Source organism: Colossoma macropomum, unplaced genomic scaffold (assembly GCF_904425465.1).
Source record: "Colossoma macropomum unplaced genomic scaffold, Colossoma_macropomum, whole genome shotgun sequence".
NCBI classification, from domain to species: domain Eukaryota; kingdom Metazoa; phylum Chordata; class Actinopteri; order Characiformes; family Serrasalmidae; genus Colossoma; species Colossoma macropomum.
Window position 1 is genome coordinate 32,666,856 of NW_023494810.1, and position 25,004 is coordinate 32,691,859.

Here is a 25,004-nt window from a genome sequence, read left to right on the forward strand (position 1 = left end):
TCTGGTCGTTCTTTTGGCTCCGCCCAGCGAGTGCCCAGGACAAGCAGCGCGTGAGCTGTGAAGTTAGATTTGTTTGTGTTCACAGCGTTAAGCGCGTGGAGTGAACGGTGAGCAGGTAAGACTGAGCTGTGTGAGCGGATCTCCGCTCTGCCTGAGCGGCTTTCATTAGACTCCTGTGTGTGTGTGTGAGTGTGTGTGGGTGTATGTAAGTGTGTGTGTGTGTGTGTGTGTGTGTGCGCGCGCGCTGAAGCTGTTTTGAGGTCAGATATCTCTGTGTTTAAACCCGCTGTCCGTTCTGCACGTGCAGCCTGCCAAAGAGGTCTGGTGGTCATCATGACTGTATGAAAGTATAATTAATAAAGTTTATATTAGAGCTTATTCAAACATGCTTCCATACTTATCAGTGTATTATACACACTATGTGCAATAAAAAAGAAGGCAAAAGTTAAAAGTTGTCTTGTGCCCTCAGATTTTTGGACCCCACTGTAGGCCAGTATTTGGGTCATTCTCCATTTGGAGCGGAATTCAGGTGGATACATTTGTAAAAAAATTGATTTCTTTCACTAATCTTAATACGTCCATTAACATCTCCTATTATTAAATATGCAAAAAGGAGCTTCAATCCAAACATATTTTACAGTCACTGGTGTTGTATGAATGTGGTGTAACACCAGTGACATTCTGGTTAAAACTGAGGATTTTGTAAACTGGTGGACTCGTTAGCTGATAAAATGATATATTTGGCATTATTTTGACAAAATTTTAATTTCCCAGCCATTAAAGCACAAAACACCAGTGATACATAGAAGTTTTGAGCTGCCTGATGAACAAAATGATTAATAAATGAATGAAATATAGTGAGCAGGTGTGACTCGCCTTCTCATGCCTTGAGACGCTTCCTCTCTGATGAGCCTCGACCCAAAGAAGCAGTTTAATAGAGCTGAAAATACTGTGTTAAAATGTAAAATAAGAGTCCTGATAACACCACTGAACAAAATCTTTTAACAAAAAATTTTAATAAAAAGAATATATATTTTTTAAATGTACTATAACTTTAATGATATGAGAAGTTAAATATCTTTAAAAATATTGTTTTATGTTAAAATCGGTTTCTCAACTGTTGAAAATGGTTTTGTGACGAGCTGTTTTACAGATGCAGAGCGACTGTTAAACAGGATAAACAAAGAAAAATCAGAGAATCATAAGAGAAAAGTGTTATTTAATCTTAGGTTGACTGTGTAAATGTACATCCTGACTTTTGGAGCTGTGATTCATATTTTAAGCTTCTTTTTAAGCCCTGAAACCTTTGTGACATGGTTTCCCCTCCAAATGGAGAATGACCCAGGTGCCAGAATGGGTTTTTATTTTCGTAAACACTTGAATATGAATATATTTAATACATTAGACGTGTTTTATTGTTACAATTTAGTTATGTGTTATAAGCGCTTTCTGATCCAAAGCTGAGCAATCCGACCATAAAAGAAGCCTTGTGCATCTTTTACACAGTGATAGGAAACAGCTCAGATTCTATCGCTGATATTTTGAAAGCTTCATATTAGTGAATAATATTTTGGCCCTCAGGTGTTTTGAGAGGTCCAGTCTGGCCCTTCTGAAAAAGTTTGGACACCCCTGATTTACAGGCACTTTAGTGTTTATACAGGGGAGACGACTGCGTAGTACTGATTTGTTACTACCGCTTTAAATCAGGGGGCGATGTTGCGCTGGTGGTTGCCATGGTTACTGGGCCTCGCGCTGGTCCTGCCCGGGCTGACCCTCGAGAACAGCTGCTCTGAACACTGCAAGGCATGTGGAGGACCTGAGAGAGACCAGTGTTTGCAGTGTCAGCCGGGGTTCAGCCTCCACGACAACATGTGTGTGGGTGAGTACGGTGTGCATACAGCCCCGTGCAAAAGTCTTAGCACCTGAGCATGTTATTTAAAACCGTTTATCTGAGCAACCTGTGTGTTTTTGCTGGTACAGACACCATATATTATTAGAATAGATGGATAATCATAATAAATACGGTGAAAAGTAACAAGAAGTGTAGCTGATATCTTGTGAGAACAAAGTTTGGTTTCAAATTTCTCCCCACATTGATTTGTTCAGTTCCATCAGCAGCGCCTGATTTAACGTAATGAAGTATTGATTAGATAGTAGTATTGATGATGACTGTAATGGACTTCTTAAGGAAACTGACTGAAAATGGTTAAACAAACACATTGATATTCATAAAGTCACTGCTTATTTTCCTAATATTATTTGTATTTATTCTAATGTTAATAATAATAATAATAATATTTTTATTTATATAGCACTTTTCATGCTGGTGGCAGCTCAAAGTGCTATAGAGACAGGTGATAAAACATAGTTATACAAGAAATATAGTTATATTTATTTAAATTCAGAAGAAAATGAAAAAGATCAAATTAGAAGATAAAAACCATGAGATGTAGAGTTTTAATTAAATGCTGAGTTAAAGAGAGACATTTTAGGTGCTTCTTAAAAGTGAGCTCTGAGCTTGACTGTCTAATAAAAGGTGAACTGAGCTCCACAGTTTAGAAGCAGAATAACTGAAAGAGCCTCTCCATGTTTCCTGTATTTTACAGAGGGTACCTGTAGAAGGCCACTGTCTGCAGATCTTAGATTACATGCCGGAACATAAACAGACAGACACTCTGTGATGTAAGCAGTGCTTTAAGGTCGTTTAGAGCTTTTAAAACTAGTGGCAGAGCTTTAAAATCTATCCTGAACGATACAGACAGCCAGTGCAGCTCTTTTAAAGTGTTCCGATCTCTCTGTTTCGACTTTGTTGATGCTGCTGCGTTTTGTACGAGTTTTAAGGGATGTATTGTTTTCTTAGGAAGTCCAGTAAGAAAAGCATCAGTGCTTTTCTGAGCAAATAACGCTCATTTCCCAAATAAACAGCTTCCAAAACAAATTTTATCCTGTGCCTCAAAGTTTTGCACAGTACTGTACATCTTTACTAATGCTGCAAATTGGGAATAGTTAGGGTTGCCAGAAAATGAGGGTTTCTGAATTTCTGGCATGTCAAAACTGGACAGCCCTGGTTGGGTTTGGGCGTGTAAAATGGTGTTTTTAATCAGATATTTTTGTCTCTTTTGCATGTTTTAAAGCCCTTCAGTAATTGGCTGGGTAATTCTGTTTGTTTTTACATTTTTCTTCATAATTAATACAGGAGTATTGGAGGTTAAACTCATTTAATGCTGTGCAAATACAGTTTCCAGTCTACTATTTGTTCCTCCATTGTGTAACACATAGAGAGAAAACAACCTATTGTTTATTCACTGTCTTGTGTAGGCAAACCAGTGTGGAAGATGAAGAGTCATATTTCATTGCTTTTTGAAACTGTTACTGAGATATAACGTGTTTATCCCAAACCCTGTGCAATGTCATATATATATATATATATATATATATATATATATATATATATATATATATATATATATGTGTGTGTGTGTAAATACATGACATTGTTATTCCCGTTAATATTGCTGTACTGTGTTCACCTAGCTTTGTTGTATATACATATGTTGTATGTTGTATATATGTTGGTTCCCCCACTTATCAGACCAAATTTGGCCACTTTCCTCATATGTCTGTGCAGATATTGATGAGTGTGGTACTGAGCTGGATACCTGCCCCTCAGACATGTACTGCTTCAACACACACTCCTCATACGAGTGTAGAAGTGAGTAACACACACACACACACACACACACACACACACACATAAGCCATAGAACACAAGACAACCACAACTTCTAGTCTTTGCTTTTGTACGTGTGTGTAAAGCACAAGGCCCTGAACACTGAATCAGAAGTACTTTACTGTTGACGATTCCTTCCGCCTAGTTCCATAAAACTCAGTCAGCTTTTTCAGTTTTAGCACATTGACCTGAATGTGGTTTTGTTCTGGTTGGACTGTGAAAAATTTCAATGCTGTTGTCAAATTTTTGAGCACTTTTAAACTCCATTTGTATCACTTTCTAAGCCCCCAATCAGGACTCATTAGCAGTAATGCCAACCAATCAGCATTCAGTAGCAGAAATGCTAACCAATCAGCACTCAGTAGCAGTAATGCTAACCAATCAGGTTAGTGTGCTCTTAGCTTTTTAGTAAAATACACACATTAGAAATATGTTCAGTTTTTCATTTTTAGCAGTTTAGCTCCACTCACTCCCATTCACTGAGGACTCGCTCGTGGGCGCCCTCTAGTGTATTGCAGTCATGTTTTTGATATAACAGGAGAAACAGGAAGTGTCCCAGGCTCCCCTTAAACTGGCTCTGGTTCTGCCACCACAGCTACAAACTGAAAAATTATGTTGGGGCAACAACAGGGTCAGAATCTTATGTAGGCCTCTGGTCACTCTCTTCTTCAGAATCTGACCAAATGGGCTGCAGGTCAGATATATTATCTTATAGAAGTTATCTAATGTGTCCATTTTCTGTTTTTTATGTGCTAAAGTAGAAACTCAGTAATGGTTACCGATGATACAGTTAGTGTGAAAAAAACAAGCTATTATCACAAATAACATCAAAGCTAGAGATCTCAACCAATCAGACGGTGCTGTCAGAACTGACTGTTGTATATTTACATATAAACACACTGTAGATCTTATCAGCCTTTTATTTATTCCAAAATACAATACAGTTACTTTCACTCCCCCTATCTCTCCCTTTCTCTCTCTCTCTCTATCTCTCTCTCTCTCTCTCTCTCTCTCTCTCACGCTCTCTCCCTCCCCCCTCCCCCTCCCCTCTCCCTTTTTCTCTATCTCACTTTCTTTCCTTCTCTCTTCCTGTCCTTGTTTCTCCTCTTTTATTGTTATTTCTTTCTGTCTCACTTTCTTTCTTTTTCTCTATTTTTCTCTCACTTTCTGTCTCTATCCTCTCTCTTTTTCTGTCTCTCGTTCTCTCTGTCTCTCTCTCTCTGTAGGTTGTGATCGTGCCTGTGTGGGCTGTATGGGTGGTGGTCCGGCTCGTTGTAAGAAGTGTGCCCCTGGTTACACATGGTCAGGTGTGAAGTGTGTAGGTGAGCATGAGACCAGGCTGCTTTTTATTTATTTGTTTGTTTGTTTGTCTAGTTTGTTAATTTATTTTATTAGCAGTATAAAAATGCAATGTGATACCACAATTATGGATGAGAATGTCTGAAAACTCAAAGAGTGTTGATGAGTGCAGTGAGGAGGTGTTGGTCTGCTCTGTGTTTCAGATGTTGATGAGTGCAGTGAGGAGGTGTTGGTCTGCTCTGTGTTTCACATGTTGATGAGTGCAGTGAGGAGGTGTTGGTCTGTGTTTCAGATGTTGATGAGTGCAGTGAGGAGGGGTTGGTCTGTGTTTCAGATGTTGATGAGTGCAGTGAGGAGGTGTTGGTCTGTGTTTCAGATGTTGATGAGTGCAGTGAGGAGGTGTTGGTCTGCTCTGTGTTTCAGATGTTGATGAGTGCAGTGAGGAGGTGTTGGTCTGTGTTTCAGATGTTGATGAGTGCAGTGAGGAGGTGTTGGTCTGTGTTTCAGATGTTGATGAGTGCAGTGAGGAGGTGTTGGTCTGTTCTGTGTTTCAGATGTTGATGAGTGCAGTGAGGAGGTGTTGGTCTGCTCTGTGTTTCAGATGTTGATGAGTGCAGTGAGGAGGTGTTGGTCTGTTCTGTGTTTCAGATGTTGATGAGTGCAGTGAGGAGGTGTTGGTCTGCTCTGTGTTTCAGATGTTGATGAGTGCAGTGAGGAGGTGTTGGCCTGCTCTGATATAAACGCTCTCTGCGTGAATACTGAAGGATCGTTCCGCTGTGAATGCGCTCCGGGCTTCACACACAGTGGTAGTGTGTGTGTGAGGAACCAGCCGGCAGGTGAGAGAGAGTAACACACACTTAAACATTTCCACTTCACCTGCATATCTAATGTCAGAAACACACTTCACTGTGAACTAGAACTTCATTCTGGATAGTAGTCTTAGTAGAACTTCATTCTGGATATTAATTTTATTAGAACTTCATTCTGGTTGTTAATTTTATTATTTTGTTTGAACTTCATTGTGTATATTAATTTTATTTGAACTTCATTCTGGATGTTAATTTTATTAGAACTACTTTCTTATCTTTTTATAAGTTTTTAACAATTATCTGAAGTTAAGTCTGTTTATTTGTAGACTAACTGCATCTTATCAGAGTCATTATTGTGCAGTGATCTTCAACTGAACTGGTTTGTTTTATTTTATTTTATTTTACTTTTGACCGCTGATGTACAGACAGGACTGCACTACATTAATCAGACACACTAAACACATCATGAAGAAAATGATTGCTGTGATGTCTCTGTCCTCCTGCAGAGGGTCAGGCGCGCGGTCTGCTGGATGACCTCCAGGATGAGGAGGTGGAGGTGCTGAAGCAGATGTTCTTCGGCGTGGTGCTGTGTGCTCTGGCCACGCTGGCCGCTAAAGGGGACATGGTCTTCACCTCCATGTTCATGGGGGCTGTGGCGGCCATGGTGGGATACTGGCTCTCAGACAAGAGTGACAACGTACTGGGCAGCTTTGTGAAAGGCCGGTGAAGTTAGACGGATTGGACTGAAAGAACTTTGCGTTTTTCACAAACAGGATTATTTTTAAAGGGCCTCTGAGGTTCAGCAGTGGTTCTCAAGCTGTGGCACTCTCACAAATGGCGGTTTGTGTAGCACCCCCAGGTGGATAACCCTTGAGTAACCCTCGAAATCGGATGTATGCTCTAAAAACTTGTACAAAAAACTTAACATCTATGTAAATTCTTCTTTTCTGTGTTAATAAAATCAGTTTTTATCTAATATGCAGCTTATGTACTTGGCCTCACTGATACTGCATGCGCTAATACACTGAATAAAGTGATGCATTAAATAAGGAGTCATTTAATAGGATAATCAGAGCTGTTCACAGTGGTGGTGATAGGAACCAGACGTCCACCTCTAAAAGCTCCCTCACAGAAAGTTACTACATGAAATGGTTATGAATTCACTGCCTGATGACTGAGACACTGTTTTATGATAGTTTTTAAATGGTTTGGGTATAAAACATATTTTTAAACACATTCATGGTGGAGGAATATGTGCAAGACGTTGTGAGGCAAAATAGTCCCCAAAGAAAACTTGTCTGAAATTATTTCAGATTTTCCACAATTTTATCATCAACATTCCATATAAGCTCAGAAGACTCGTGTAGGTTCACTGGTGGTTTTGGATAGTAAATAAAATGTCTATATTTGTGTTGTAGTCATGGTGACCCCTGCATTTCACAGCATTTTATTTACTATCCAAAACGACCAGTGAACCTACACAAGTCTAAAGAGTTTTATATGGAATATTGATGATGGTAAAATTGTGATAAATCTGAAAAATATGCTTTGGGGATTTGCATGTATTACTCTACCATGGACTGATTAAAGCAAAGACATTTTAAGCCAAACTTTCTGGAAACTATCGTAAAACTACCATGTCTCAGTCATCAGGCAGTGAATTCATAATCATTTCATGTAGTAACTCTCTGTGAGTGAGCTTTAGAGGTGGACGTCTGGTTCCTATCACCACCACTGTGAACAATTCTGACTCTGAGCGTTTCACACCAAACCACTCTGAACGACTCTGTTTACATATTAGCCGCTTAATTACACAGATATTTTATAAATGCAACTGGAGTTCCCCTTTAATGAGTCTGAAAGGTACAGGTGGTCCTGAGGCTGTCTCTGTTTGCACTGTGGCCACTATGTACACTTTGTGTTACGCACATGTGCTCTTAAACACAGCTATCCGTCTCTTTTATCTCTCTGTTTGAGCTCTTTGTTTGCAAATGAAGCTCACACAGTGCTGCTGCAGGCCTGGCGTTCATTTTTAAAGTGCTTTCATCCATGAAAGAATCGCTTTTGAAATGGTTTAGTGTGTGAAACAATAGGAAGTCAACAGGGAGAGAAGAACTATCTCAGAGTCGCTCTTGGGCAAGAGCTGCAGAGTCTAATGTCCAAACGTGGGTGTTTGTGTGTAAAGCACTATATAAACTCAAGCAGAGGAGCGAAGGTTTCAGTTAAAATCGCTCTCATAACATTCCCGAAACAAAGAGGGCTCTGAGCAGTGAAGAGCGATGGTGTTTGTAAAAGCACTCCTGCTGGGACTGTCCACCCTCTCCGCAGTGTGGACTCAGGACCCCCTCGTTCCAGTGATCGACATCGTGAGTGAGCTGGCGGAGCTGAAGGCTGCTGTGGCCCAGCTGAGAGAGGAGGTGAAAAAGCTGCAGGAAGGTAATTCTGGCATTCATACTGGATCATTTCACTGAGGCATGAGAAGCTCTGCTGTGCACGCTTACAAACAAGGGTTCCTAAAGTGTTCTTGGTTTGGATGCTGGTGTAGAACCTTTACATTACGCAGAGGTTCTTAGTAAGTTTTAACCTTGCACTTCCTCAAAGGGATCATTCCAGCCCAAAAGTAGCATTTAATGTTGTACGTCATGTAATGTTGTGTAGCACATTGTGTCCCTCAGCCTCATTTGTTTGACAGAATTCATGATCGTTTTTCACTTTTCAATGTTTTCATTCATTAATGTTCTCTCGCCGCAATACCCGCTGTGTGATGTAGACACATCCAGCGTTTTTTCTGTTTTCTACAGGTCAGCCAAAAATAGCTTTCACTGCAACACTAGAAGTTCCAGGGAAAAGAGGAAGCCTCGGACCCCACAATACAGACATAACGCTGGTCTTCAAACATGTGAAAACAAACATTGGTGAAGGTTTCAACTCTACAACAGGTAAGACAATTAAGCTGCATCCATCTAACTGCAAAGCCAATTTGGTTTTGAAATTGTGGAGTGTGTCCATAAATTAATACCTGGTTAAATCTAAAGGATTTAGTGATATGGAGAGTAAATGCAGATGCATTTGATTACCAAGTGTAAATGCACGTGGTTAAAATTGTATCAGGTTACAAAATATATTTTTGTGACAAAATATATTTAACGTCCTGTGTTTGAAGAATAACTCACAACCACCAGCTTGTGTTTTTTCAAGGATGGTATTTATCATTTTTTGCAAATTAACTACTCAAACTTGCGGCTCCACAGCAGAATCAGATCTGTAGGTAAAAATAAAATAATCCTCCTTTACAGTAAAATAAAGCTCTGCTGATCGTTCAACACAGTTTAACAATAAATGGTCTTAAACTCTGGAGTTAATGTAGAACTGCTGATTCACCCTTTAACCCTGAAGATCAGCGCAGACTGCTGGTCACCATAGCAACACAGATAACAGTCTCGCCTAGCTAGTAGCTAACAAAAAGGCAAAGAGAGAGATTTAAGATGAACATCGATAATTTGGAGATGAATTTACTTATTTGTGTTTATAATCACTCCAGCTGGTTTCCTGATACGTTTAATCTGCAGCAAGAAACTGCGAAAGTTAGAAACACTAAAACGTTGCGAGGCTGAAGTCAGATTCTCATTCGCCAGCTTCGCCTGTTCGAATTTTCCTGTTCTATCTGAAATGGTGCAGCAGTTACATCCTGGCACCTCAGACAGCATTTAAGGTGGAACGGCAAAATTCTAACAAGAAGTTCGTGAATGAGAAGCGACTTCAGCCTTATATAAAGTTGAACGTTCAAGAAAATGTTCCACTTTTGCGGAAACGTTTCCTGCCAGAGATGCGAGAAAAGTGAGACATATTTACAGCCAAGATGGTAAAATGGATGTAAAGTGTCGTGGCTCCCAAGGTGGTTTGATTTGGGTTCCCGGTGTAGAAGTACTGACTTCTCCTTCTTTCTGTGTAGGAGTGTTCACAGCACCAGTGAGAGGAGTCTACGTCTTCGCCTTCAACTGCTTTGCTGGGGCATCGAGACCGATGAGTTCGGCACTGTTTAAAAACGATGTGAACGTTGTGTCTATTTGGGACCAGCCATCTTCAGGTGACAGTGAGGACAACGGCTTTAACGCTGCCACACTGCTTCTGGATCCAGGAGACCGTGTTTACATCAAACTCTGGAAAGGCACACAAATCGCCATCACTGATGGTTACACCACATTCAGTGGCTTCCTGCTCTACCCTTTAAAACAAGAAACATGAAGAGAAATCAAAGAAAAAAAAACATTACAAATTATTCAGTGCTGTACATCAGTGTATACTAGTGGAGTGGAGGATATGGAAAGTAGGAAGCAATTTTTTAAAGAACAGCAAAGTCTTCAAGTCTATTTTTGGAATCAAGTAATATGTTATCTAAGTATATATATAATAATGTGTATGTATATATAAAATATATACACACACATTCTTGCTCATTGTCTCAAAAAAATTATATAATAAAAAAAGGTCCAAAAGCCTGTTAAAGGTGGCAGGTGCATTTACGAGACCTTGGGACAGGGGTGCCCAATACATCGATAATACAGTGCACGTGGGCAGATGTGCCTCATTCAAACAGGCTATACAGTTTCAACACTTTCTTCAACAATTGCTTCTGGCGGCGGTCAGGTCAATGAGACTGACTGACGTGAAATTTGGCCACTGTTCTTCTTTTTTTTCTATTTCTCAGTAAGACTTTTTAAAACCTGTTCATTGTAAATGAACAAATGCCACATTTCAGAAAGAAAGTCACTTTTATTGAATGGATATAAACCAGCTGGCCAACACTCAGTAATAGTTTGAATTACGACACACACAATAGCAAACACCTGGGAGTGGAGGGGGGGGACACAGGGGTCCCGCAGGGTTTAAAAACATCAAACATGACATACAGAATCCATGCTGAACTCCTCAAGCATCAAACAGGGCTTCCTGTAATGATGGGCTTCATACCACTGAGCGCTCAAGCACACACACACACACACACACACACACACACACACACACACACACATATATATACAGCGCTGTGCAAAAGTCAGAGACCACCCTGCATTAATTTTATCTCCAAGCGAAACAGCCATTTGGTTTTTCAGGAAATATTTGAGGAAATTTGGTTTAACATGATCCACTTGCATAAAGTGAGAAAACAGGAGTTTCCAAAACTGGGGTTCGTAAAATTATTTAAAGCTATGGAGAAAATGGGGCTCCTAACAACCACCTGGAAGACCTGGTCGACACCAAAACTGCCCCCATCAGATAAACAGCACTGAAAGCTTTCATCTCTGAGAGAGAGGAGAAAATCAAGCTGCTTCAGATCTGAAAACATCCACAGGTGTTTCTGTCCATCCTTCCACTGTGAGAAGACGACTCAGCGCTGTGGGTCTGAAAGGATGTGTAGCTGTCAAGAAGAACCTCACTGAGAAAAGGAGACGGACACATCAAACAAAGAAGCTGAACGATGGACTGACCACCCCAGAGTCCAGACCTCAACACCACTGAATGTGTTTGATTACTTCAGAAAATGATCAACCAGCTTCTAAGACTGAACTTTGGAGGTGTGTCTGCAGATTCTTTGAGGAACCGAAAGTGAGTCTCCTGAAAAGAATGGAAGCTGGAATGAAGGGAAAGAGTGACGCAGTGACTCACACAGCTGAGATTAGATTCAGCTGTTAAGGATTCTGTGTAATATTTGGTAAATTTTTGTTCTGTTTTTTTTTTTCCTAAATAAATTAACGGTGGTTTCTAACTTTTGCACTGCACTGTACACATATGTACATTCATACTTTCATACATAAATACTCATGCAAAACTCACTCTCTCTCTCTCTCTCTCTCACACACACACACACACACACACACACAAACACACACACACACCTTAAGACGTTCAGGTTTACATCCCAAAAACATGCTAACACACTTTCAGTTATTTGCACAGGCTGTCCACTAGGGGGAGACAACACACCACTCTCGGAAACGGGACACGTCACGATGCGGAATGTGTCTCACGCATGGGGGACTGATGCATCGTGGGAAACCGCCCCCACGTTCACACACGTTATTCATTCAGCATGCGGACACTCATAATGAACGTCTTGTTCTAAATTAGTACTGTACAGCAAAAAAAAACAGAAAAATAAACCAAAAACAATTTACATATACAAATCTTACAGTCTGAAACGGACATTGAAAATCCATACGCTATTTAAAAAAATCAAAATACAAAAACCAAAATAAGCCAAAGTAAAAAAACACAGTTTGCAATAAAAAAGAAAACTCTTTTCTGGCATTGGTCACAGTGATTCTTTTTTTTTTCATCCAGAGGTTTTGCATTTTTGACATCATAAACTGAAAATCTATACAACTGGCACACACAAGCTAAAACAACGTGTTTTGTTCTTTATTTTCTCAGCCAGTCTGTTGGACACGGTCAGTCTATTCATTTGAGGGCTGAAGTATGTTTGTATGGACGTGCGTCTCCACTGGAGACCACAACACCAAATTTTACGACCAGCAGTTGGCACAGAACACAGAACTCAACATGCACTATCAGCTCTATGATTTATTATTATTATCATTATTACGATTATTCTACATCGTATTTCCCATGTACAATAGAACTCTTTTTCATGGTAGGAGATTCCACTCCCACTTCAAGTATTCAGTGGTTTAAAGGACCTGAAAACGGAGGATCGAAAGAAAAATCCTTAGCCCCCATCAAGTTAAAAGTGTTAGGTTCAATGTTCCCTTTTTCGGCTTCCATTGCCCAATGGTACGTTTACAGACTACAGGTGGAAACACACAATCGTACAAAATAAGAAACATGACGGTGGTAGTGTTGAAGACCTTTTGGTCTTGGAAACACCCTACATTGACATATCCATGCTCTGCCCACAGATGCATTCAAAAGCTAGTGCTAGGTTTAGGGAACGCTAGGTTTAGGGAATCCTCTGAAGGATTTGCCACTGGTGTTTTCCACATATGGAGTCCTGGAGACCCTATATCTGCCCTATATCTGAAGCCTTTTTAAGCTTCCCAGACAAAAAAATTAGTCACATGCATCAATTCTTCACTATAACTTGGTTACACACCTAACTGCCCATATGACCGCGCCAATCCTACCATGTTAGGACCACACTGGAAGTTCCTGTCCATTTTAGTCCACTCTTCTGAACTTATGAACATGAACTTCCAAGCAGAACACAACATTGACACTCCTACACTGTAGGAAGATGACTGTATGGTGTCTGCATGTGACTGGTTCAACAGAGATGGAACAGTTTGACTGACCAGCAGTGGCCCCAGACGTCAATGCCAATTTCTAAATCTGGAACAGCAGGTGAACTGTTCAAACTGGGTCACAGGAACTCTGGCTGAAATGTGCATCAGTCCATAGAAGAATGGACTTGAATGGACAGGAACTCAGAGGAAAGAGGAAAATTTTGTCCAGTGAGTTCATTTGTGCATTTTTTGATAATCAAGGTCTCTAAGGATAAACTTCTTCCTAATAGTCAGAAGGTTCACCAATGTTGGTGTTGCTAGCTAGCTAACATGGCAACCTTCAATGTTAGCTACTGCAGCATGGCTAAAGTAACTCTGAAGGATTTGCCACCAGTGTTTTCCGCTTACAACTGCTGTAGTATGTAAAGCTTCCCAGCAAACTTTTAACCTTTTTACTAGCGTTCCACCAAACGTGCAACACTAGCTTTAAAAGAGCGCATTTGTGGGCGGCGCATGGATCGCTCAATTAACGACAGAGCAGTCAACACATTCTAAAAAAGCCACGACAAGGCATTTCAGAACCACAGCAACAAGTGGACGTTCTATGACAAGAGCAGTGGTTAACGTTCTGGTTGTGACAAACATACACTCTAGAACAGCGACAAACATGGAAAAAAGAACGCACAGCACCGTACAGGAACGTCATTAACAGTCAGATTTTGGCCTTATTACTGACAACACTAAATGACCAAGTGTCCACACAAACACGATCAAACACGCCCAGCGGCGGAGAGAACACACAGAAGACGAAAGCGAAAAAGGCAATGCGTTAGCGATTTGGAATCCTCCCACTTTAACCGGGATAGCGAGGGTGGTCCAACTGAACTACTGGAGGAATCTCAGTTGATCTATCCATGCTCCGCTCACAAATGTGATTGGACGATTCTTACAGAACGCTGGCAAAAATATTTGAATATTGATAGCTAGCTAAGCCTCTGTTTGTTGCTAGCAGGCTAAGCCTCTGTAGCTTGACTGCACTGATGTAGCTTGAAGCAACATACCTTTGCAGGTTTTCTGTTTTCAGAGATCGGTATGTGTGGCGAGTACAAGGTGAAAAACACTGTCAGAAAGTCCTTAGAGCGACTTCAGCCATGCTACTAGCTAGCGAGGTTAGCTAACTAGCACCTAAGCAGCACTTCTGTATTAAGCTCAATGGGATTTTTGTCCTGTAAAGCTAATAAAGAACACATTTCTGAGAAGAGCATGGATACGTCAAATGGAGGATGAGTCAACTGCTATTGGATTTTTTTTTTTTCAGCTGCAACAAAGAAGTGTCCATCCAGCTTAAAAACTGAACCACATTCTCCTGTACCCACATCCATCAAGCATGGAACCACTGCACTTTTATTTATTCATTTATATATTATTTGTTTGTTTATTGCATAGATCTTCACATTGAGATCTTGCGAATGGGTCACGCACTCAAACTCAAGAGTGGGAACCTGAGGGAGTTTTAGAGGAGAGACACTTGTTATCACAGCACTTGTTGGGTTCTTCTTTGTTCAGAAAACAAAAACAGAACACGTTTTCTAAATTTTTTTTCTTGACACAATGTTCTGACCACGATATAGACACACTTTATATATCTATTTTATATATATATATATATTTTTCTATATATCTATGATTTGTGTAGAATCCATGAATAGATCTATTTTGTTGAGGCACTAGCCACTATGTTGAGGGAAGCGTAAAAGGGTTGGGAAGAGCACAAGGGTTGGAATGAGAGGAGAGAACGACTTCGTCCTTTTTCTGGGCACGTCGGCCTTGACTCTTCTGACCTAAGTGGTTTGATATTGGAACACGCAGACTTGATCAGGTTCTTGGACCATTCGGACCATCTTTATCTAGGAAACAGGGAATATGTATTACCTCCTAAAGACCATTGCGGGAACTGCAGGTCACATGACTAACTGTGCAGCTTCAGCCGACCATCATCCACAGTTCAGAGGCTCCAAAAGTCAGTCCTGGAGACCCTATATCTGCCCTATATCTGAGGTCTTTTGTGTAAGTTTCCCAGACCAAAGATTAGTTGCATGCATCAATTCTTCACTATTTCTTGGTTATTACATCGGGCCCCGATGACTGATGTGAGAGCCGGAACTATGAGCAAGGACAAAGCCTGGCGAGGATAGCGGGGAGAGGAGAACCGTAAATGGGTGGGGGGTGGCGTGGGAGTCCCGAACACCGCCAAGGGATGTGAGTGACGGTGGGAGGAGGACGTCAGCCGCCAGAGAGGGGACGACGACGATGATGGCCATGAGAGGCACGAAGGTGGAATGCGAGTACCTAACTCCACTGCCCTGGCCCTGCCCAGTCACAGCTCTCCTCTCCCCGCCGTCCTTGCTGAGCTTCGGCCTTGCTCAGAGTTCAGGTCCCGGCTCTCTCCCGGGGGACAGGGCGCGTGCCATAACATCCAATTCCCTATATGATGGCGCCAATCCCATCATGTAAGGACCATACTGGAAGTTCCTGTCCATTTTATTCCACTCTTCTGAACCTTCTGACCAAGAACTTCTGCTTCATGGCCAAGCAGAACACAACATTGACACTCCTACATTGTAGGAAGATGACTGTATGGTGTCTGCATGTGACTGGTTCAACAAAGATGGAACAGTTTGACTGACCAGCAGTGTCCCCAGACCCCAGATGAATTGCTCAAATTGGGTCATACGAACTCTGGCTGAAATGTGTACTGGTTAATGGAAGAATGGACTTGAATGGACAGGAACTCACAGGAAAGAGGACATTTTTTGTCTGGTGAGTTTAATCCCTATTCTGACACACTGACCCAGCACATGAGGGGCTTGTTAATTAGGGAATGACTTAAACCAGGTGAGCTAAATGAGGGAAAGCACAAAACTGTGCATACTGCAGGGTCCCCAGGACTGATTTTGGGAGCCCCTGCTCTAGTACCATTTTTCCTGATATGAACAGGGAGCTTACTGACGTAGCTTCTGAGCACCCAAATACTAACTTTAGGCCTACGGACACTACAGACACATCCACAGACCAGCCAAGTGTCTGTAAAGTCATAGCAAAACAACTCCGTATAGCCGGACACGAGTCAGTGTGGCAATGGCTGTCTCCATCCGTGTTGGGTGTAAGCACCGATAAAAGCACCATTAGAAATAAACCCTGGAAGGAGGGTAGAAGTTGCCTTTTTCTTTGTTCTGAGCCCATTTTAGCGGTTTTGTGAAGATGACGGCCTTGGCAGATGCAGCTGTTGAAGCATCTGGCCAGTTATGATGGCGGAGGAGGTGCATAGGTGCATGCTTTCAAATGCAAACCAAACCATGATCTCCAAGGAGAAAGATCGACCAGTACTGCTGGAATAAAAACAGTGTTTCGACCAGCACATTTGGAAGCTAGAAACTGATTACAAAAGAGTCGAACGTAACCCTGCATAGAGTGCTTCCGATTGTCAGCTGAGGTAACACTACAGGACAATGACAGGACAGGATCTAACCCAGCTAAAAGGCCCAACATGCTGCACCCTACAGGGCTAAAGCCCCGTCAACGTAAAGACGCAGGAAACTGCAGGAGAACCAGAACAAACCCCTCCAAAGTGCCTGAATTTCAATCCCCAGTTATGTGACCCTGATATGTACTGAAATTAAACTCACAAGAGTTTATCTAGCGCGGATGTAAACAAAACAAAATAGAGATTCTTGGCAATGAATTTTCAAAAAAAACGTAAAAGTCCGAACAACGTCATTCTGAATGTCTGAAAGAGGAAGGTACGAGAGAGACTGCAGATCCTTCTGGCAGACGATGTGGCGGGACGGGGTTAATTTTGTGTCGAATGGTGGGACCCATCATAGAAACTGAGCGTCTGAGTCAGAGAGGGGGTGAGGTCAAGCAGGTGAGCAAACAGAGCCAGATGTGAGTGGGCAGGTAACATGGTTCAGGTCAAAAAGAGCGACTGCAGCTGAGGACGTCTCAAGAGTTCGTCTTGGATCGGCGTAGAGGGTCATCCACGGCAGTGTTTCTGAATGGGACTCCATTAGACAGTAAGATAAGCTGCCTGTGTGTCTCCTCCATCCAATCCTGAAGAAATCTCAGTCTGAGCCCTTCTCCCATCTGAAAGAGGGAGGAAAATCTAATGTTAACCATTTGAAACAGACAAATGTACAATGCATAGCTAAAAACAGTAGCAGAAGCCTTAATGAGACTTGAATTGATCCCTACTCTTGACCATGTTTATAGATAACAGTGTGTCGCACAGTGTTAGAAACCACATCATCAAGTCTATTCGAGATTAATGAACAACTCCACACAGTTGAGGCAAATATGTGTTGATTTAGGCATTAACACCTAAAGTGAAAATAAGTGAACACATTCTCTACAGAGAACACACTTATTTATTTCTATGACCCAATCCCATTTCACCCCTTGTCCCTGCCACTTAGCCCTACCCCTCCTTTTTACGTGTTCACTCCTAGGGGTAGGGTGTCCTGATTCTTGTTGAGATAGAGGGGTAGGGCGAAGTGTTGGGGCTACATAGCCCTCCAAACGGAGGTTTTTCAGAGACTCCAAACAGAGTGTTATGAGAAAAAAAAGAACCAGGAAGACGGCTGAACAAGAGACCAAAGAAACCCACAAATGTGAGAATTTTCTCTGTTAAAAACTATGATAATTATTGCATTATCTTAGTTGAATGTCGTTTCAGTGTGTTATGATCCTTTTCTGTATAACAAGCATAAAAAATTGCTATGTTTTGCTGATTGCTGATGTTTCGGTAGCTAGCCAGCTAAATTTCCCGTTTCAACCTTAAAAGCAGCAGCAGTTGCATTCTAGTGTCTCAGGCATCAGAACTGCTGCACCATTTAAGGTGGAACAAGAAATTTAGCTAGCTAGTTACCGAGACATCACGAAACTATTGGCAATTTTTTATGCTTGTTTTCTGCTTTATGCTGCAAATATCTGACTTCATCTTCATATCACTGAAGAATTAGGGGTGGGCGATAATAAATAATTGCCCCCCTCTTTGAAGGCATATGATGCCCTAAATGTAACTAAAGTCCAGCAGTGAGGAGCTGAACTTTACCCTCCTCTGCTGTCACTGCAGACTGGCAGGGTCACCTACAGAGCAGCGCTGGTAGCTGTTAATGAAGTAATGGTCTTTTTATTTGAGGGTCCCATTTCAGAGGGATGATTTCAAACACCACCCCTTATAACTCAGTTTCAAGGGGCAACGTGACACTCGAAAACAAGGGGTAGGGGTAAAAGTAAGAAATGTTAATAACAGCAACAACAATATTACATACTAAGGCTTATTATCCAGTAAATACAGGGACTTCAATGTAAACTGGTTGAGCTATTCTTAGATTATAGAATAGTGAACTAAAACTTTGGGCCCACTCTGGCCATTTCAGAGGTTAATACACTCGTCCCAAAACCATATATAAGTCTTTTTGGTTATTCTCACCTGCTCAGGTGTTTTCCTGCTCGCTCAGCTCACACACTCACACCCCTCCTGCTCCTCTTCCTCAGTATCAAGGCCCCCTGGTAAAGTGTGGGTCTGGTGGGAGAGTCTGGCCAAATGGAAAATGTGTAGTTTCATCTGCATGACATGGCTATGCACCTCCAACTGTGAGTGAGTCATCTGAGACCAGAAGAGAGGGAGCAAGAATGAGACGGAGCAGCAGACGTCTACAGTTCCTCATTACAGTTTTCCTAAAGTTACAACTCATGTCAAATCTCATAAGCTCTAGTGTTCTCCAGCGGGGAACCCTCGGGTTATTTCTGTGAAATAATGTCTGTAATTTTCAGCTACTTTTTAATTAATCAAATCAGCATGGCTGATATATTTAAACTCCGTAAGTATTGTAGTAACACTCTTGTTTCATTGTTAAGCTTTGGCTGAAAACAAAAGGGTTAAATTCTCAAAACGCCCAATGGAAAATGATCCAATCAGGGTTTGTTTCTCCACAGTATCTATGTGGATTCAGCCATTCGAGCTCTCCGATTGGTTAGGACTTCAGTAGTTAAAGTCACGTTTTAATATAGAATAGTGGGACCAATTTTGTGAAGAAACTCACTTTAGACCTTCTGGGAGTTCTAGATACATCACTGCTCACAAGTATGAATGGTACTGTGACCAATGCACCAGGAACACTCAAAGAAGCTTTTGCAAGATTGAAGGGTTCTTGGTATCACAAAAAGGTTCTTCAGATTGATGGAGAATGTGTTGTAAATGGTTCTATATAGAACCCTTTTCCAAAAGGTTCTATATAGAACCATGTATAGCACATTCTCCAACAATCTAAACGCTTTCACGATGCAAAGACAGATCACTTTAATAATCACAGAAGAACGGTCATCTACAGCAAGTCCAGTAAAGAACGAAACAAGAGAAAAAGAACCCAAAACACAAACAAACAAACAAAAACAGATGAAAAGTATTGCTGTACGCTGTTTACAGATGCATAAATAGAAGAAGTAAAGATATAAAATAAAATATACTAAAACAACCATAAAAATATGGCAATGACTGCCTGGCTCAGGTGTGTTCAAGGCTGGAATAAAGCTAAGATACAGACAGGGTTCCCTGAGGACTAAACCGAGAACCTCTTCAAAACACTTCAGAGTTTAAGAAAGAGTCGAGAAGAAAGCCATTTACACCGATCAGGCATAACATTATGACCACCTCCTTGTTTCTACACTCATTGTCCATTTTATCAGCTCCACTTACTATATAGGTGCACTTTGTAGTTCTACAGTTACAGACTGTAGTCCATCTGTTTCTCTGATACTTTGTTAGCCCCCTTTTACCCTGTTCTTCAGTGGTCAGGACCCCCATGGACCCTCACAGAGCAGGTACTATTTGGGTGGTGGATCATTCTCAGCACTGCAGTAACACTGACATGGTGGTGGTGTGTTAGTGTTGTTAGTGTTGTGCTGGTCTGAGTGGATCAGACACAGCAGTGCTGCTGGAGTTCTTAAACTCCTCAGTGTCACCTCATTAGCAGCGTTAGCATTGTTAATGGAAGGCCTAGTGACACAGCAAAATCATGAGAAGAGAAAGAAAACGTATGAGTATCTCACCCCATAAATCATCATAGCTTTGGTTTGGAAACTGTTACGCCCAAATGCCCTCCTCATCGTCCTGTGAGCGTTATGCAGGGCCCAGTGGTCAGCAAGAAGCGAGGCAAGTTAGAGGAGATGAAGGAGCAGAACATTCAGATTAGCAGATTAGAGATCATTTATTATATAATCAGGAGAAAAATGCATGCAGATAAAGCACAGCATCTTAATCCTGGTGCTGGAGTGCCCTGCACTGCACAGTTTAGTGCTTTCCTGCTCTAACAGGAAGGAAGGGCTTGTTAATGAGTGGATTAATGAGGAAAACACAAAAATATGCCAGACAAGTGGAACTTCAGCTCCAGGGTTTAGACCCACTGATCTAAATCTAATGAATCACAGAAGCAGGATAATAGTAAACATTTGGAGGGACGGCTATAGTGGTCAGAAAGTTATATGCATTAGTGCTGTAGCCATTAAAACCAGTCATTAAGCAGCAGTTCTAATGAGTCTTTGCTCGCCTGATGATACATCTTCATAAAAGGCAGGGCAAGTTTATTTATAGAGCACCTTTTACACAATTCTGTCATTCACAGTGCTTTACAAATGAGAAAATTCAGTCGTTTAAAAAAGTAAAGGAGAATCAAAATTAAAAACCTGATTAAAACAAGAGATTTAAGAGAGAAAAATCATTAAGTTAAACATCAAATTAGACATTAAAAAAGTGACGTTACAGAGGAAAAGAGCTAGAAATGCTGACAGTGTTTAAACTGAGCTGAAAGCTGCTGTAATAGGAACGTTTTGAGCCTGGATTTGAAGTGTCCGCTGTCTAATGCTCTCTGTCAACTGGGTCCATTTAAGAGCAGCATAGCATCTAAACGCTGCTTCTCCATGTTTAGTCTTCACGTTCGGCAGGACTGACTGACCAGCTCCCAATGATCTGAGAGTTCTGCTCGGCTCATATCGCTGCAACATATAAAATAAATATGCTGGTTCTGTACCTTTAAGACATTTATAGAGCAGTAACAGTATCTTGAAGTCTATTCGGGAACAGACTGGTAGCCAGTGTAAGGATTTAAGAATGGGGGGGTGATGTGTTCCTTCTTTTACTTTGGAAAAATAGACTGTTAGCCAGCCTTTTTGAACATTGTGCCCGAAACTTGTATTGTCTTTATCTAATGTAAATAAAATTCTAATCCAACACGCAGAAGAAATGTGAAAATAAGTCTCTTAAAGCTTGCTTAGATGTTTTAGTGAGTAAGTCAAATGTGTACATGCACAGTTTTTTCTGTTCACTGTAGCCGTCCCTGCGACCATCATTGCTTAAAGGTAGATTAGATAGAGATAGACAGCGAAGTGGTTAGACAGGCTTGTGGTTAGACTCACACAAAGGACTAGAAATGCCACCAAGAGGTTTAAAAGAAAATACAAAAGTTGTTGAACCCACCGGGTCTGGAGACGGCCTGTGTCCAGGGTGGAGCGGTCCACGGGCGGGACCACGATGGTGTGGTGGTGGGTGTCGCGGGTGAGGGCCATGAGGACCAGCATGAGGGGGGTGGTGGGGGTGAGGGCTTTGCTGGGGTGGAGGAGGTCCATGTGGGTGCTGTGGGTGCTGTGGGTGCTGAGGGTGCTGAGGGTGTGGAGGGTGTTGCTGGGGAGGGGGACCACTGTGCGGGTGTTGTGGGTGGGGCTGCTGGGGCCTGGGCGGGTGCTGGTGGGGGCCCGGTGGTTGGGGATGTTGTGGGTGTTGAGGGTGTTGTGGGTGTTGCGGATGTTGGGGGTGCTGGGGGTACTGAGGCTGAGGTGCTTGCTGGGGATGTGGGTGCTGTGGAGGGGGTTGAGGGTGTTGTGGGTGTTGGGGATGTTGGGCGTGTGGGGCATGAGGGTAAGGGGGCTGTTGCTGAGGGAGAGGGGCGTGTGGGTACAGAGGCTGGGGTTGAGGTTGTGGTTGGATGTGGGGTGGCTGGGGTTGCATATGGTGAAGAGGGGCATGAGGGTGGTAGTGGTCATCTTCATAGTTGTCTGCTATTAGTTTCATCCTGCTCTGCGTCTGTGAGGATGACAGCAGTCAAACTAAATGTTTACGTATGTTACTGCATACGCGTCAGTTAGCAACTACCTGATCTCATGAAGAACCTTTAAGAATTACAGAGAGCAAACTAAGTCATAAGAAAGACGTGACCACTAAACCCACCCTTGTCTTAAGCTTAACTTTGAATACAAGTTGACTCATGAATTATGGGAATTACGTAACCGTCAGTGTTGTGCAAAGCATGTGTTTCTAGCTGCTGTTTGTTGCTGTATTCACCTGCTGCTTGAGCTGCTGCATCAGTCTGTCCTTCTCGCGTTTCAGAGACATCACTTCCTCCTGTGTCTTCTTCTTGTTAGAGGAAGACAGTTCCAGCAGAGCAATGTTGGCGTCCTTTTCACTGATAGCGGCCAGTAGAGCCTGTTGCCTGCAGCAGAAGAGAGTTACAAAGACAATAACGTTAGAAAAAAGCAGAAGAAACACAAAAAATGCTCTTAGGACCCCATCTTGAATAGCAGAGGTGATACAAGCATGTTGGCACTACAGTGCAGTGAATGTCTTGTTCGATGTGTGGAAAATGGGTTGCAAAGCAGATGTTAATGAATGGCAAAAAGGAGTGATTGTGTTTGGGCAGCCAAAGGCCACGGTGTGAAGGAAGTAGCTGAATTTGTAGGTGTATCGAAGCGTACGGTCATATGGGTCGACCAGCAGTGGCAAAAATCCCAGTCTACAGGAAATTCTCGTCATAATTGTGGACGAAACTGACGGACAGAGACCACCAGCGTGTTTCTCGGCTTGCGAATAAAAAATCACTTCGCTTCCAGGCAAGAACTGCTTCTTGAAGTCAATGCAGGTTTTTCACAACCAATTTCTCAAAGAACACTCCGCAGAGAACTGCATGCCATGAACACATGGAGCAGAGTGGCCATGCAGAGTTTTTGTTTACATCTGCTGTCAAAGCTGCCTGGTTACAGTGGGTGAATAGTTGGGTTCTTTGTAGACCTCAGGAAGCCTTCAGTGAGGACTGTGTACAAGGTATGGTTCAAGCTGGAGGAGCTCTGTGATGTTCTGGGGTTTTTTTAATTACTTTGGTTTGGGTGACAGTAAATATGAACCACAGTGCCCACATTGAGCTGCTGGACAACCAGGATTTGCCTTTTGCTCATCATCTTACCGAGGAACATTCCTAACCCTCTATTCCAAGATGACAGTTCTTGCGTTCACAGGGCTGCAAATATGACTGATTGGCATGATTGGCTTCAAAATCTGTGGAACGACCCAGAACATCGAGTAAGACACCAGCAAAGGCATCCAGAAAAATATGGCTGAACGGCACAGTTCTTTGATTCAGGAGTGGCTGAACAGTGATGTCGTCTGCATCTAGAAACTTGTCCAGTCCATGCCAAATCGAATCGCAGCTGTTATTCGTGCTCGTGGAGGTATTAAACGCTATTAGGTAAGTGTCAGTCACAGGTGACTAACTTTTTGTCCGGTGAGCTTATATAGAGAGTGATCTCCATGACACTAGGGGGCAGCCACGTAGTGATAGTAATCAACAGATTGGGTGCGCTTATAATGTTTCTCTCTAGAAATGATCATTTTTGCGAATAAAGGCGAATAAATTAATGACCAGAAATGGATAAACGACCCAATTCACTTGATAAGAACTTCTTTAAAAAGCCAAGAACTGATGTTACTGATGAAAATCAACAGTTTGAACAGACGAGTGTCACAGAGGCACCAATTAGTGGCCTTACAACCGTTTCTGCTCTAGTCTCGACCCCAGCTAATCAGAGATTTTGAAGAGGTTAGCCATATTTCAACTTATACGCTGCAGTCTTCTAAACTAGATTCAGTTTATAGCATTAAAAATTGTGTGAACTTTAGTGAGAGTGGGTCATATCAACCATGCATTTTATTTCTGGTAAAACATGGTTGAAAGTTTAGGAAAGAATGGCCTGAAGTTAACGACTGGCTCGAATACAGCTCTGTAATCCGTGATCGGTTTCAGGAAAATGACATGAAAAACCTAATAACACTGAACAACATTCTCCTGGCATTTGTTTGTTGACGGTATGGATTTCCCAAAGAGGAGAAGAGCGCAAAGCTGTCCTCTTCAGCGCTAAGCTATCTGAAGAAATCAGCTTCGATCAACGATCAGCACTTTTTAAGCGGCAGATCTAGATGATGGCTTAGTAAACGTAGGTAACCTCTTCAAAATGCTCCTGACCGCGCGCATGAGCAGTAAATCATGCGAAAGGAACTTTATCACAGTGAGAATGGAGGAGAGAGTGATTACGAGAAGCAGACCGAACGATCAGTATGAGAAAGCATGAAAAGAAGCATCTCTCACTTCATCTCCAGAATCTCCTCCAGCTGTTTGCGTCTCTCCTGCCTGAGGTTGGTCAGGTGACTGTCCCGCTCAGCAAGCGACTGCTGGGTGGAGGACAGGCGCTGTTTAGTGGCTTCAAGCTCCTGCCTCGTTTTCTCCAGCACGCTCATCAATTCCTCCATCTGAGAGAGGGAGAGAAGGAGAAAAGCGGAGAGAGTTTAAACACAAACCACAGGCACTAAGATACACATTCTCACCCACACACAGGCACAGAGCAGAGACTCCAGAGCAGCCTTCTCCAACTCCTCCCTGCTTCTCTCTAAAAAATCTCAGCAGTTAATCAACTTGTAGGACCAGACGTGTAAAACCTCCAAAATTTGAATTTAAAGTGAGTCTTCACCCATGTTTTCTTGTTAAGTAGGTTAAATTTGCTCTTGTGGGAACACGGCACACATGCACAAACTATGTCCTGTGAATA

At 42.1% G+C, this 25,004-nt stretch overlaps 3 protein-coding genes across 5 annotated transcripts in view; 2 read left to right on the forward strand and 1 right to left on the reverse strand.

Moving 5' to 3' along the window:
* LOC118799324 (protein disulfide isomerase CRELD1) lies at window positions 1–6,808 on the forward strand. 3 transcript variants are annotated; one of them, XM_036559087.1, is made up of 6 exons: window positions 1–115; window positions 1,708–1,879; window positions 3,629–3,712; window positions 4,957–5,052; window positions 5,725–5,865; window positions 6,345–6,808. In XM_036559087.1, exons 2-6 carry the CDS (start codon window positions 1,714–1,716, stop codon window positions 6,563–6,565), a joined length of 708 nt encoding a protein of 235 aa, XP_036414980.1. In that variant the 5' UTR covers window positions 1–115; window positions 1,708–1,713; the 3' UTR covers window positions 6,566–6,808. The 3 variants fall into 3 exon arrangements, with proteins under 3 accessions (XP_036414980.1, XP_036414983.1, XP_036414981.1); XM_036559090.1 differs by lacking the exons at window positions 5,725–5,865; window positions 6,345–6,808 and adding an exon at window positions 5,233–5,717; XM_036559088.1 differs by lacking the exons at window positions 5,725–5,865; window positions 6,345–6,808 and adding an exon at window positions 5,280–5,717.
* Window positions 6,809–8,009: 1,201 nt separating this feature from the next.
* LOC118799325 (cerebellin-2-like) lies at window positions 8,010–10,344 on the forward strand. Its single transcript, XM_036559091.1, has 3 exons — window positions 8,010–8,274; window positions 8,640–8,777; window positions 9,791–10,344. Exons 1-3 carry the CDS (start codon window positions 8,118–8,120, stop codon window positions 10,081–10,083), a joined length of 588 nt encoding a protein of 195 aa, XP_036414984.1. The 5' UTR covers window positions 8,010–8,117; the 3' UTR covers window positions 10,084–10,344.
* Window positions 10,345–15,503: 5,159 nt separating this feature from the next.
* Window positions 15,504–25,004, reverse strand: part of erc2 (ELKS/RAB6-interacting/CAST family member 2) — an 89,074-nt gene continuing 79,573 nt past the window's right edge. Inside the window, exons 14-19 of the mRNA XM_036559066.1 lie at window positions 24,548–24,708; window positions 22,474–22,621; window positions 21,613–22,215; window positions 20,190–20,250; window positions 18,571–18,747; window positions 15,504–17,222 (exon numbers count right to left, since the gene is read on the reverse strand). Of these exons, the coding sequence (XP_036414959.1) occupies window positions 20,224–20,250; window positions 21,613–22,215; window positions 22,474–22,621; window positions 24,548–24,708 (939 nt within the window). The 3' untranslated portion in view covers window positions 15,504–17,222; window positions 18,571–18,747; window positions 20,190–20,223. The remainder of the gene's footprint in view (window positions 17,223–18,570; window positions 18,748–20,189; window positions 20,251–21,612; window positions 22,216–22,473; window positions 22,622–24,547; window positions 24,709–25,004) is intronic.

Coding starts and splice junctions, on each gene's coding strand:
- LOC118799324 (XM_036559087.1), top strand. CDS start 1,714: ATGTTGCGCTGGTGGTTGCCATGGTTACTGGGCCTCGCGCTGGTCCTG. Junction 1,880..3,628: donor CCACGACAACATGTGTGTGG/GTGAGTACGGTG, acceptor ATGTCTGTGCAG/ATATTGATGAGTGTGGTACT. Junction 5,053..5,724: donor GTCAGGTGTGAAGTGTGTAG/GTGAGCATGAGA, acceptor TCTGTGTTTCAG/ATGTTGATGAGTGCAGTGAG.
- LOC118799325 (XM_036559091.1), top strand. CDS start 8,118: ATGGTGTTTGTAAAAGCACTCCTGCTGGGACTGTCCACCCTCTCCGCA. Junction 8,275..8,639: donor GGTGAAAAAGCTGCAGGAAG/GTAATTCTGGCA, acceptor TGTTTTCTACAG/GTCAGCCAAAAATAGCTTTC. Junction 8,778..9,790: donor AGGTTTCAACTCTACAACAG/GTAAGACAATTA, acceptor CTTTCTGTGTAG/GAGTGTTCACAGCACCAGTG.